The following is a 13,357-nucleotide window of genomic DNA, read 5'->3' as shown; positions in this document are numbered from 1 at the left end:
TACCATTCTGATCTGATAGCACCTCTTTTGCAGAGAGGTATATGTTGCAATGGAGAATCATGTCCTAATAAACTAATCAACCCTCAACAGCTTTTTGCTATCGCTCTTTGTCATGGGGTAGCAGGGAAAATTTGAACTTTTTGGTTTTTTTACATGACCGTCTGAATGCACTCTGGATAACGTATGGTAAATTTCCATCAATCATTGGTCCTGGGGTATGTCTCCGTGTACTGCGGCACTGCAAATGCTTTCTAGGAGCAGGGTTAATTCACCTCTTATTTTGGCATTTTAAAATGTTGTTTGGAAACATGCACCCTCTGGGGGGGCTGAGACAATTTTCTCTCCCTTAAATTTCCCATGGCGGCAGATCCACCTAACAGGGTAGCCTCAATGCAGAATTATTGGGGCCATGGCCGTGCCTGGCTAGAGGCCAAGGAAGGCTGAACTGTTGCCAGAAGTGGGTGGGAGGAGGAAGAGGATATGGACACATATTAATCCACCCCCTCTGCATCTGACGCCATGGGAGCAGCCAATGGACTGTGGGAAGCAAACAATGCAAGCATTTCAAAGCTCTCCCACTACCTGAACCTAGATATGAATAATGCTAAATATTTCCACACCAGTTTATAAACCAATGAAACAATACATACAACCCCACCCCCCTCGCAAAGATTATACTGCCTCCATTGTATCTTCCAGTGGTCCCAGGAGTTGCATATTTTCACCGGTTTTCATTTATATTTGCACACTCCTAAAAAAAAAACCTGAAATAAAAACCAAAAATAAACCCCACTGCCACAGTGATTTCAAAAGGTTGACATTTCACACCACAAGTAAATACCCCAGCTTTAACAGTTGACATTTATGAATAGCTTTGCTGAGGTTTCACAATATACTTTCCTTGGCTGCGTCGGAATTCACATTAGTTAACTTGTGAGAGTTTGTGGTATGCCGCCTCGTGACAGAAAAACAATTTAGAATTTTTAATACCAGACTGTCCATTTGTTAGAATTAAACTCCTCTGATGTTGCTACTGAACTATCCATACAATGTTTGTAGGGAATTAAGGTCTATTCCTACATTTGCTATATTGGTTGACTGCAGAGATGCCTAATCACATCCTCTTTTATTTTTCTGCAAAAAAAAGGGGGGGGGTTCCAGAGAATGATTAAAAAATATATGCAGAAGGGAACTTGCTGAAACAGGTCTAGGTCTGATCATTTGATTGTAGGAGTACAACAATGCTGTATTTTAGTTTGATTAAAAAATAATGATGATTTAGCTCAGGCATCCCCAAACTGCAGCCCTCCAGATGTTTTGGCCTACAACTCCCATGATCCCTAGCTAGCAGGACCAGTGGTCAGGGAAGATGGGAATTGTAGTCCAAAACATCTGGAGGGCTGAAGTTTGGGGATGCCTGATTTATCTACAACTCTGCATAATCAGTATTTCTATATTCCTAAGGTCTCCCTATGCCCGTAAACATATGACCTCAACACTGCAAGGCATTATGAGAATATTATTTACTGCCTTCTGCAAAGAAAATGATCTAGTCATTAATAGTGCTAAATCCAAATTAGTGGTCTACAGTAAGAGGAAAAAATGTTATACAAATAGTACATAGACTAGTACATAGACCCCCATGGGGTCACGAAGAGTCGGACACGACTAAACGACTAAACAACAACAACAAAGTACATAGACTTAGAACAGATAAAATCATGTTATCTTGTAACAGCTTTTTCTGCTTCAGGATCTTGGGCTTTACAAAAATAAAAATAACAATAAAAATAAAAATGAATGCTTAAATAGACTCCTGAATTTTAGGTACCTGTGATCAATATGCTCATTTTAAACGTCTTTAGAGCAAAAGTGTTGCCAATGTTTGTTTTCGGCACATAAATTGAGGGCTTTGCAAATATCACCAGAACTGAAAGAGTTCAAAGGCGGTGGGGGGGGGGAGGTTGGATGTGAGTTGGGGTATTAAAAACTCCCCCTGCTTATTTAATAAGAACAGTTATGTGTTATGGCAATCTCTGGCCTAACACATGTTAGGATATCTAATTATTGGTGCAGATTATTTCAAATGGGTGAAGATAGATTTCCTAAGACGTGACTTAAAGAAACAGATGGTACCAGCTCCGAGCAGTTTCTGGTTTCAGAAATTTTCCAAGTTGCTAGAGCAGTATGGATTTTCAGGGCAGGCTCTGAATTCACTTGTGGCCAGAAACATCTTTAAACAAAGAGTATCAGATGTTGGAGCAGAAACTGACAAAGTTGAACAGAAAAGGGCTGCTATTATGCATTGATTGTCAGTTCCAAAACAACTGTATTTTTCATACTGATGCTGATATTTCCCATGAAAATAGTATACCAGAAAGCTTTCATCGTACTTCATTTTGAACAGATGGAATCAGTGATGCAACCGGAGAGATTCCTGGGCATCCATCTGTTGAGCAGCCTCAGCTACCTGCCTCAGTATATTATCTGTATTCTAATATTAGAGAACACTATATAAAGTCCTAAGGGGACATGGGTGGCACTGTGGTTTAAACAACTGAGCCTCTTGGGCATGCATCCCCAAACTCTGGCCCTCCAGATGTTTTGGACTACAATTCCCATCTTCCCCGACCACTGGTCCTGTTAGCGAGGGATCATGGGAGTTGTAGGCCAAAACATCTGGAGGGCCGCAGTTTGGGGATGCCTGCTCTTGGGCTTGCCGATCAGAAGGTCGGTGGTTCGAATCCCCACAATGGGGTGAGCTCCCGTTGCTCGGTCCCAGCTCCTGCCCACCTAGCAGTTTGAAAGCATGCCAAAAAGTGCAAGTAGATAAATAGGTACTGCTCCGGCGGGAAGGTAAACGGCGTTTCCATGCACTGCTCTGGTTTCGCCAGAAGCAGCTTAGTCATGCTAGCCACATGACCCGGAAAAACTGCGTACAAACGCCGGCTCACTCGGCCTGTAAAGTGAGATGAGCGCCGCAACCCCAGAGTCGTCTGTGACTGGACTTAACTATCAGCAGTCCTTTACCTTTACCTTTTTTTATGTAAAGTCCTTACAAAAAGCATGAAATATTGGAGACTGACCAGGGGGAAAAAGCTTTATATTATAAGGAACTAATCAGTATGTAACTTGGAAGGGAGCCTCTTTTGTGATGAAGTCTTCAAGTCTTAGGGTGGTATTCAACTAAGTTTTACTCAAAGTAGGCCCACTGAAATTAATGAACATGGCTAAAATATGTCTATTACTTCTAGTGAGTCGACCTCAACTGCCTCATGATTCAGAGGGATAAGTATGACGGAGGTGGGAATAATTAAATATTGGTAACACCTAACTCCTAATCTCATTATGACCACTCCCAGTATATTCAGACACAGTTAAATAGCATGGGAACAAGACTGACCCGTGTATTTCCAACTCTCACAGTGCCATACAGGGGCCCCCAATAACTATTTTCTGGAAATGGCTCTAGAGGCAGAAGCAGAACCATTAAAGTACAGTGCCCCCAACTTGCACTTTCTGGAGCTGCTCCAGAAGGACACTGTGGTCAAAAGGTGCCAAAACACCAAGCAGAATGAACAGAAGCACACTCCCCACATCTCCCTTTGATGACAAATGTCATCAACCAGGGCGGCCAAGGCAGTTTCACTGCCCTGACTGGGCCTGGAGCCAGGCTGAAATAGATCCAGACAATCAGTTACCTATTTTTACCTAGCAGTTAAACTATTTTGCAAAACCTGGACAAAAGCACTTAAATATTTCATGAAGTAGCTGCAGTTGCATGAGGAACACGTATCCACTGCTAAAAATAACCAAATGCAATAATGGGAAGTCTTTGCATGTCCTGTACTTGGTATAGATTTCCATAAAAGCTCAAGTTCTCCAAATGTGTTCTAGGATCGGTATATAAATCTCCTTAATGCTTCTCAGGTGGTGTTTATCACCAAGAAATCCAACAAATTTCATAAACAAGCTGATGAATGCACTGTTATGCTACCATTGTGGGTTTTTCTCACCTTGTTTTTATGGACAATATCAGCTGCATGAATGCCTTTGTGATTGCTGTTATTTTCACTTAAGAAGAATTGGCACATTCTATTTCCCCCCACACAGCATCTTTTAGAAAGTACACTTTCAAAAGCTACTCCCTCTTGTCAGTCATCTCCCACCTTTTGACAGTACGCAGAGCCTCTGTCAAAATCATCTTTCTCCCACAGTCAGTGAAGTCATCCTTCTGTTAATCTTCTGCACTTCCTTTTTAACACTAATTTAAAACTCTAGTTCTCGATTTAAAGTGCCACCACCCCTGGCCTTCCCTGCCCAATCACCTAGAAGGCAAATGGCTGGATATATGTTTGTAAAAACCAATGTCTTTCTTTGCGTCTTTTGGCTTATTTTTTATTACTCAGAGGCCCCTCAAGTTATCTTTGAGAGCGACATCTTGGGTGTGAGTCCTGGAAGACCTGCTCCATGCCTTGCAGGCCCTTTCCACTTGACTTGGCAGGGCGGGACCCGGACTGACTCCAGCTACAAAAGCTAAGGCTGGGGTATTGCTTAGGGGCTTTCACTGTTTTGTTGTTGTTGCAGTTATTTATATTATTTTCTGTGTCTTTATTCTTAGATCTTATAATGTGTACTTTTTGCTGTGTTTTATTTATTGCTTGTTGTTTATGACTACTTTTGTTATGTTTGTAATTATGTAGTAAATCTTTTCATGTTGTAAGTAAGCCTTAAGCATGGTTTTTAACTATGGAAAGGCAGCATACAAATTAAATGATGATGGTGATGATGATAATGAAGTCAGCCTCAGGAAACAAAAAAATGTGTTAACTTAAAACAAACAAACAAACAAACAAACAAACAAACACCAACAAGGCTGTAGGAGATACGAACCAACTCAAAAGAACGATGGGATCAGTCATGAAACATAATAGCTTTATGAGGTGTTTCTGGGCACAATTCAAAGTGCAGTTTTTAACCTTTAAATCTTAAACATTTTGGGAGTGGGTTGTTTGAAGGACCACTGGCCAAAGACACAAACTTGCCCAAGCTTTGAGATGTGCCTCAAGAGGCCCTGTTCATGTGAAATAAATTTGGTTAGTAAGCTTGAGAGAAAGGGCCTTTTCTGTGGTGGCACCCAGGTTGTAGAAACAACTGCCCTCAGGGATGGGCATAGGCTTTAACTGTGGGTTTTTAAAACGGTTTTAAGAAACTTCCTTTTTTGAGCAGCCTTCTCTTAAATGTCTCTCTTCCCACCCCTGCCCCAAAGGTATGTTGCAGAATATAGCTATTTTAGTTGTTATGATAGTCTCTTATTTGTTTTAATCGGCCTTTATAGTGAGCAGTAAATGTCGCTCCTTTTATCAGCCCTGATTGTTTTTAGATTGTTCAAATTTTTCTCCTTAGGTTTTTTATGATGTGACCCACCTTGGGGGCAGCATATAAATCATTTTATAAACATAAATAAATTAGCAGCAGTGCTGTGTCAAATCCAATTGCCAGAGTCCCCTTTATTATACCACTTTTTTTGGAGATGGGGCAAATTTCAGAGATGAGGCAGGCTTGGTCCATACCAGTTACATAACTTTATAAGGTGGCTGAGGAGCCAAGAGAAAGCTCCTAAAAACAAACAGTGTGCCAGTAACAACTAGCGTGATCCTGACTTTCACAGGACTTTTTTCAGCCTGCTGGGATGGAACAGGATATACTCTTTTCCACCCACCTGGGGAGATCCTTTGAAAGCCAGGATTCCTGTCACTGTTACCGGTGCAATCCCTGCTTTCAAAGGCATTTTCTCTCCCCAAACCACCTCACAAAATTCCTTTCTGATAGGGACCAGCCCTCAAATCCCTCTAAAATTCACACCCAATTTTCAAGGTGGATTTTTTCTTAAAATGCTTCCCATCATCCCAATAATTTGCTTTTAAAAACAAACAAAAAAACAAACAAAACCCAGCTGCACTCGTAAAGTTCAGCTCAGCTCCAGGCAGGGAGCAAAAATCTTTACTCTTCTGTAGAGCACGTTAACACAGTTGTGGCCCTTGCTGTTGAGCTGGGGACAGCAGAAGTGACAGCGGCAATATCAGAGAGAAAAAGTACTGAAATGTCATTTTGAACATATGCTTAAAATAAAATAAAATAAAATCAACCAGTTATGGAAGACTGCATACTAAGACTTTCAACACTCTTAACTCTTTCCACCACCAAATAGAATAATCTGAAGGTTAAACACTGCATTTTTGTCAAATGTAGCATATCTGAAAAGAACACAGAGCATTCAACGCAGGCTATTGTCTTTATGTAAAAAGCCTTGACTTTGTCTCACATTTTGCCGCTAAAAGTGAGTTCAATGGGGCATAGATACGATGAATTATCGCCACCTTGAGGATACTTTGAAGTTCCACACCTCTGAAGCTCAAAGTTATTCGTTTATTAAATGGTTGCAACACAGCCATATTCTCAAAAGGCCGCATTATTAAAAATACATGGCACATTAACACCATATGTTCTCTCTTTTACTTTGAGATTATTTGGATTTTTTTCCTAACTTGTAAGCACATACCCCCCTCCCCCTCGCCCCAAAGGATAAATCCCTTTAAAGTGCCATTGAAAATACAGCTTTACAACTTGAATCACTGGAGAAGCAGGTAAGGGGACCCTATCCTGTATTCAAGATGGTTGATAGTCAAGTTATTAGGCACCTGCTAAAACATTCTTGTCTAGACAAGCCAACCCTGATACTTAGAAAGCTGGGGTAATTTTAAACTGTTTTAGCATGTTAGCTTTAATATGTTTAAAGTATGGTTCTGAATTTTTCTCGATTTTACTGTTTTACCTTGTTGTAAACCGCTTCGAGGTGTTTTTAAAAAGCAACCAAGCAGTGTATAAAACTTATGAAATAAATAAATGGCCCATTTTAGATAGCAACCCTCAGTAGATGTGGGGTGTTTAAGAACCTATAAGGATACAGATTTGTTAACTAAGCCATAAGGCACATCCACACAAGGCAGTTACGTCCACTCCCTTTTCAATATGGCACCACAGACCTATGTACCTTGAGAATTGTATTTCTTAAAAATGTTTTCTGTGTTATTGTCAAAGTAAAAGTTTCCTGCAGGAAAAATATAGGAGTGGAAACATTTATTCTCCACATAACTGGCTGTATAAGTGCATCATATTAATAATTACTGATATAGTTGAGAAGGGTGGCTTTTATTTATTTATTGTATAAATGATGCCACATACTCTCATTATAAAAAGGACCCCTGAACAGTTAGGTCCAGTCAAAGGCGAATATGGGGTTGTGGCGCTTATCCCGCTTTCTGGCCAACGAAAACCAGAGCGCATGGAAACGCTGTTTACCTTCCCACCACAGTGGTACCTATTTATCTACTTGCACTGGCATGTTTTCGAACTGCTAGGTTGGCAGGAGATGGGACAGAGAAACGGGAGCTCACCCCGGCGCGGGGATTTGAACCGCTGACCTTCTGATCAGCAAGCCCAAGAGGCTCAGTGGTTTAGACCACAGCGCCACCCGCGTCCCTACTCTTATTATATCCTTTAACACACTAGCAAAGTAAGGCAACTGATGGAACTTAAAAACTCGAACTTACAAACAGGAATTATCCTCATCATTTTACCTTTTCCATATACACCTTTTGCATTTTTAACTGAGCAAATAGTAGTTGGTAAATGTACCTGGCTGATTAGAAGATTGCCAGCCTGAGGTTTTGACTGCATACTGAGGTCCTGTCGGCTTGACAGCTGGCACAGATGTTGGATTGGCAGGAACTGGTCCACGTGTGCCGTTCTCTGGAGTTTCAGGCATGCTCCTTACTGTGGCAGCAGTGTAAGCAGTAGACTGTGTTTGCTCCAGAGAATCACTATTTGGAAACAAAATATTATCCCTTAGTTTAGAGCATTCACAAAACAAGGGTAGATGACGTTAGATGAATGTGCTCTTGCTTTACATAAATATGAAACTAATTTTATCTGAAATTACAAAACTCTCTTCTGAAATATTTAACTTTCATTATATCCGACATACACACACACAGCAATGTCTTACGACAATTCGGACTCAGGGAACATGACAGCTCTCATTTTCAATGTTTTGAAACCCAAGCACATGCTGAAATAGCAAAATGCTGAGATCAGTTACACAATTGGTACATAACGCTAATGCTAAGGTATAGTGTTTCTGAAATGCCCAAGACAAACAAACGGACAATCAAATCAGGAAAAATACTTTTAAAAAACAAATTTACACCTCTGGAAATAACAAGCTTATTCTAGGTTGCACTGTGGCTGGTGTCACTATTGAAAATTCAGTGTTTTTGTTATCTAAACACTGGTCGGATGCACCCAAGGCTTTCTGTTTGAAGCCATTCCAGTTGGCAAGTGAAACTAGCAGATGCTTTAAGTCTGTTATTTTATTTTGCAGCTACTTACTACTACAATTATATTCCATCTTTCCTCCAAGGAGCATCTAGGGTCTGAGTACATGGTTCTTCCTCTTTCGTTTTAACCTGTGAGTCATGCTAGGCTAGGCTAAGAGATAGCAATTGGCCCAAGGTCACCCAGTGAACTTTGTGACCGAATGAGGATTTGAAAACGACTCCTCGGTCCTAGACATTTTACTCACTATACCACACTAGTTATTACACACAAAAAAGGCATACAGCTGCAATGCAACAAACTATGGGTATTTTAATGGAAGGAAATTAACAGAAGCAATTAACAACTTGGCCAGAGGCCAGAAAGACTGAGGAGAGGGAGCTATTCTGCCTAGAGATATGGTCCCTGGAAGCAGCAATGCTATTGGCTGAAGTCATCTATAAAGTCATGATGACTCATCACTCTCCTGTGGATGTTGGTTGGAGTAGTGGTTGTTAGTGTTTGGAGCTTGTTCAAGAGAGTTTAAGACCCGTGTATGTTCCTGTATATAGTAACTTGTGTACCTGCTGTAAATAATAAATCTCTGTAGTAAACCAAGTTACTAGTCAGTAGCGTTTTGTTCCTGCTTCATCCTGCCCGCTTGGAACTGATTGCTTCTGAACCATCTGCACGAGCTCTGCAACGATATAGTAATACCCAACAGAAAAGCCTGCAGCCTTGGTGGAGAGTGGCCTTTTCATGAAACTTTTGATTTATGGCTCGCTCCAATGCCTATTGAGCTTAGGAGGCGGCTCTCTGTCAACATTTGCGGCAGGTCTCACACACCAATAACTGTTGGAACTGTTTTTGTAGGATTTACTTCATCAAATCAGAAAACATTTTTCTCTTCTGCTGCTCCACTCCCTCTGGGCTTCCTCCCAGTGGTAATCTTTACATCACGTTCAGGTAATCATGGAAATGCTGTCAATATGCAGCACGACGACTTAAAAAGCGCTAATTTCCATAGCAATCGGCTTTCTGGCATAATTCTGTGTATCAGTCAGACTGATTAATGGGACAGTGTTTTGAGGGAAGAAAATCCCACATTAATATTGAGAAACACTAACACAGAGTTGCTCATCTGTCAAGTTCATTTAACACAGCCAGCAGAAATCTCAAGAATGAGCCCCCCCCCCCCGGGCAACTGGGTACCTCCCTCAAGGGAGTGCATCTTTTGCCATTAAAAGTAGTAAAGGTTTTTCAAGTTCCTTGAAGTGATACAATTTCTCTGACCTGTAGCTTTTAGAAAGACTCTCAAATTTTGTTTAAGAATCTTGGGGGGGGGGGGGGAGACCATGTGCCACGCATGGGGGAGGTTTCAGGTTCAATCCCCAACATCTGCAAGTAGGGCTGGGAATGTCCTCTGCCTGAAACCATGTCAAGATTCTGCCAGTTAGCTGGCCTCTGGATAGTCTTGGATTCCATCAGGCTTGACTATTGGCCATGCTGGCTGGGACTGATGGGAGCTGTAGTTCAGCAACACCTAGAGGACGAAAGGCTCCCCACCCCAAGACAAAGATAGATGGATGAGTCTGACTCAGTATAAGGCAGCTTCCCATGCCCTTCTTTTAAAAGATATAAGGTAGGCAGGCTAAAGGTAAAGGGGCCCCTGACCATCAGGTCCAGTTGTGTCCGACTCTGGGGTTGCGGCGCTCATCTCGCTCTATAGGCCAAGGGAGCCGGCGTTTGTCCGCAGACAGCTTCCGGGTCATGTGGCCAGCATGACAAAGCCGCTTCTGGCGAACCAGAGCAGCACACGGAAACGCCGTTTACCTTCCCGCCAGAGCGGTCCCTACTTATCTACTTGCACTTTGATGTGCTTTTGAACTGCTAGGTTGGCAGGAGCTGGGACCGAACAACGGGAGCTCACCCCGTTGCAGGGATTCGAACTGCCGACCTTCTGATCAGCAAGCCCTAGACTCTGTAGTTTAACCCACAGCGCCACCTGGGTCCCTAGGCAGGCTAGAACATGCTATTTAATGCATTGCCATGTGCTTTTCGTTTTCTTACGTATGATAGGTTGGTTCTAATTAAGTTTCAGTTTTTTGGCTGAAACAACCAACACTCCGTTTATCAAGAGAGCTAGCAAAAGATCAGAGAAATTTTGAAGGTGGGAAGGGAGACCTAATTGCTGTGAGAGCTCTGCCCCTTTCCCCTCGGCCCTCCTATTCCTGCTGCCCCTTCCCCATCTTCCATCCCCTCAGATTCTCTTCCTTTCTCTTTGCTACCAAAAGGGCCAAACCAGATTTGATGGGGCAGCCATATTTGTTGTTCATGTGCCTGTCCTGTTTATGCATTGAAATCGAGGGAATTCAAAGAGGCATGCGAGTGAGAGGAGCTTACCTCTTGACACTTCGCCTCCCTGAGATCAGTCACTTCAGGTACTTTTCTCTCAGCTCAGTTCCAATACTGGAGACGGATTGGGAGAAAAAGTGCCTGAAATGATGAAGTGCCTCTCTAAAGCAGGAAAGACAAAAAGGCTCTCACCCCACATGTCAACGCCCTGGTTTCACTGTGGAATAGTGAGGTGGAAAGGGTCATTGACATGACTGTTCCTAAACCTCCCTTCTCGCCATGGGAAGTTTGGGAAGCTGCTTGGTTTACCGAAAAGCTCCAGAAAATAAAGGAGGCCTGACATTGTCTACAGCAGGTTGCGCAGGTTCTGGTGTGAATATGATCAAACAGAAATACGAGTGCATAGCCATTCCAAATGGATGGCACTGGTGGCTGTGAAAAAAAGCAACTCTCTCTGTCTCTATTTCATCCTCAGTGAATCACCCAGTAGGGGCTATTAAGAATGGTAAATTAGGTAGTCTACTCCACACCAGTGTGGTATCATTGACAGAAGACCAGTCAATAGCCTTCTGTGAGAGATCTGTGAATGAGGGGGGGGGAGGTGTGTAAGGGTATGATCTTCTCATCTCATTTCAATTCACAGTAGAGATCTATGCTGACAGTTTGCCTGAAATCAATACTTCCCATGTCTGACTTCTGAGGTTACATATGAGGATATTTTGCTTTCAGCTTCAAGATTTAGAAACCTGCTTCAAGTCCTCGAGAGATCAAATCAAACTCACTAGCTGTTAAGAGCACTGCAGCTGGAAATATAATTTGAACATGCAGAAAATAGAATTAATTAAATTTAGTAAAAAGCTAAATTAGCGACAGTGACTAATGAAGAATGAATTAGAGCAATAGAGCCACTTAAGTAAAAGTTAATGAGATGCAGAAGAGCTGAAGTATGCAAAGCACTTGCCTAACCTATGTATTGCATTCCCCCAAGCTAGTATTAATTCTGTAAAGTAGATCTCTACATATAATTTTTAAAGATTTTCCCCCCTTCTCCTCATCTACCTAATTTATTGCTGTATTCTTGAAGAACAATGAACTCTCTCTTGGGCTTTTATGGGGACAAGACAGAGAACTGCTGCAATCCAGGAACTCTCTTTGGTGCAAGAAATTTAAAAAGTAATGCATAATGCAGTACAGGTTAGGGTGTTCTTTTGTGAAAAGGACTGAACTTCAACATGGGCAAATTTGCACCATTGTCTGCCTAGATTGCAACTTGGTACATGGGCAACAAGCTAATGTACAAAAGTGCTTCAGAAACTTAAGCAAAACAGTGGGGCAGTCATTCCCAGGGCAGACTACAGAGGTCAGGAAGGCCAGACATCTGCTGAATTCTTTAGATCAGAAAGCCTACAGTTTAGAGCCACTATTATCATGTTGCATTGAAGAACAGAGCAGCAGGCAAACATTATTAGGAATTATTATTAGGAACTCATTGCCAAGCTTAAAACCATGGAGCCACATGGGATGAACAAAGACATAGGATTCTTATCTCATTATGCATGATCAAGCTTTCTTTAGCGCCTCAGCCCCTGCTCCCCCCCCCCCCCGCAGGACCAATTGCAGTCATCAGCAGTCGTTAACAGCCATCAACAGGTTTACCACTCCTATCAGCCCATCATCCATTCCCCCCACCACCCTCTGTATGTACATAAGGGTCTGGCTCTTCTGTTTCAAGTGTATCTGAAGAAGTGTGCATGCACACGAAAGCTCATACCAAAATAAAAACTTAGTTGGTCTTTAAGGTGCTACTGAAGGAATTCTTTTATTTTGCTTCGACTCAGACCAACACGGCTATCTACCTGTAATTATTAGGTTTGTACCATTCCTGGTCGAAAATCCCCCACTAGTGAGACAGTTTGCCCATAGAGATCCCTAAGCACTGGCCATATTGCTGTTAATTCCAGAAATGGTATACCATATAAGCACAGTCTCTATCAGCCTGCCTTGCAGTTTCCATGGTCAGATTGGCAACAGTGAGCAAAAATGTCAAATTTTAAGGAGTGTTGGGAGGCAGAATAAAACCAAACAACCCCCCGGGGGGGGGGTTTGCTGTCAGGCAGAGGTGAACCACCCTTGATATAATGAGAATAAAATTTGACATTTAATGTAGAAAACAAAACTGGAAGGATTAAAGAGCAGGAATCTTGCTGAGAAATGGTTTTGCTTACAGAGGGCACTGAACCGTATTCAAACACTAAATATTGTAAAAGTTAGAGTTAATTGCTTTGCGTGGTGAAAAATAAACTGTTTCTGTGTAGATTTACTTATTTGACAATGGGAATATGAAGAAAGACTTAACAGACAAAGCAAACTATTGGGGGAAGGGAGATTACAGGAGAGAGTCAGTCATGCTGCGTAAGGGCTCAGATGAACTTTACATCAATGTTTCATGAGGGAAACTTGAAAAGTGCAAATAGGTGAGCCTTGCAGGAGAGCATTCCAAAGTCAGGCCACCACCACAACAAAGATCATATTCCATAACCACCTGCCTCGCTTATGAAGATAGGGAAACACAATTTGAGCAGGATTCTTTCTAGAACCTGTTGCTGGGTTGTAACTATAGGTCAAT

The 13,357-nt window shown here is 42.0% G+C and overlaps 1 protein-coding gene across 4 annotated transcripts in view; it reads right to left on the bottom strand.

Annotated features, from left to right (window-relative positions):
• The window catches only part of PDLIM5 (PDZ and LIM domain 5), a 139,438-nt gene that overhangs the window by 21,366 nt on the left and 104,715 nt on the right, over window positions 1-13,357 (bottom strand). For all 4 annotated transcript variants that reach the window (XM_035112566.2, XM_035112567.2, XM_035112568.2 and 1 more), the window contains one exon: window positions 7,699-7,883. In XM_035112566.2, coding sequence (XP_034968457.2) covers window positions 7,699-7,883 — 185 coding nt within the window. The remainder of the gene's footprint in view (window positions 1-7,698; window positions 7,884-13,357) is intronic.

Source organism: Zootoca vivipara, chromosome 9 (genome assembly GCF_963506605.1).
Source record: "Zootoca vivipara chromosome 9, rZooViv1.1, whole genome shotgun sequence".
NCBI lineage: Eukaryota > Metazoa > Chordata > Lepidosauria > Squamata > Lacertidae > Zootoca > Zootoca vivipara.
This window is presented reverse-complemented; position numbering and strand designations above follow the sequence as displayed.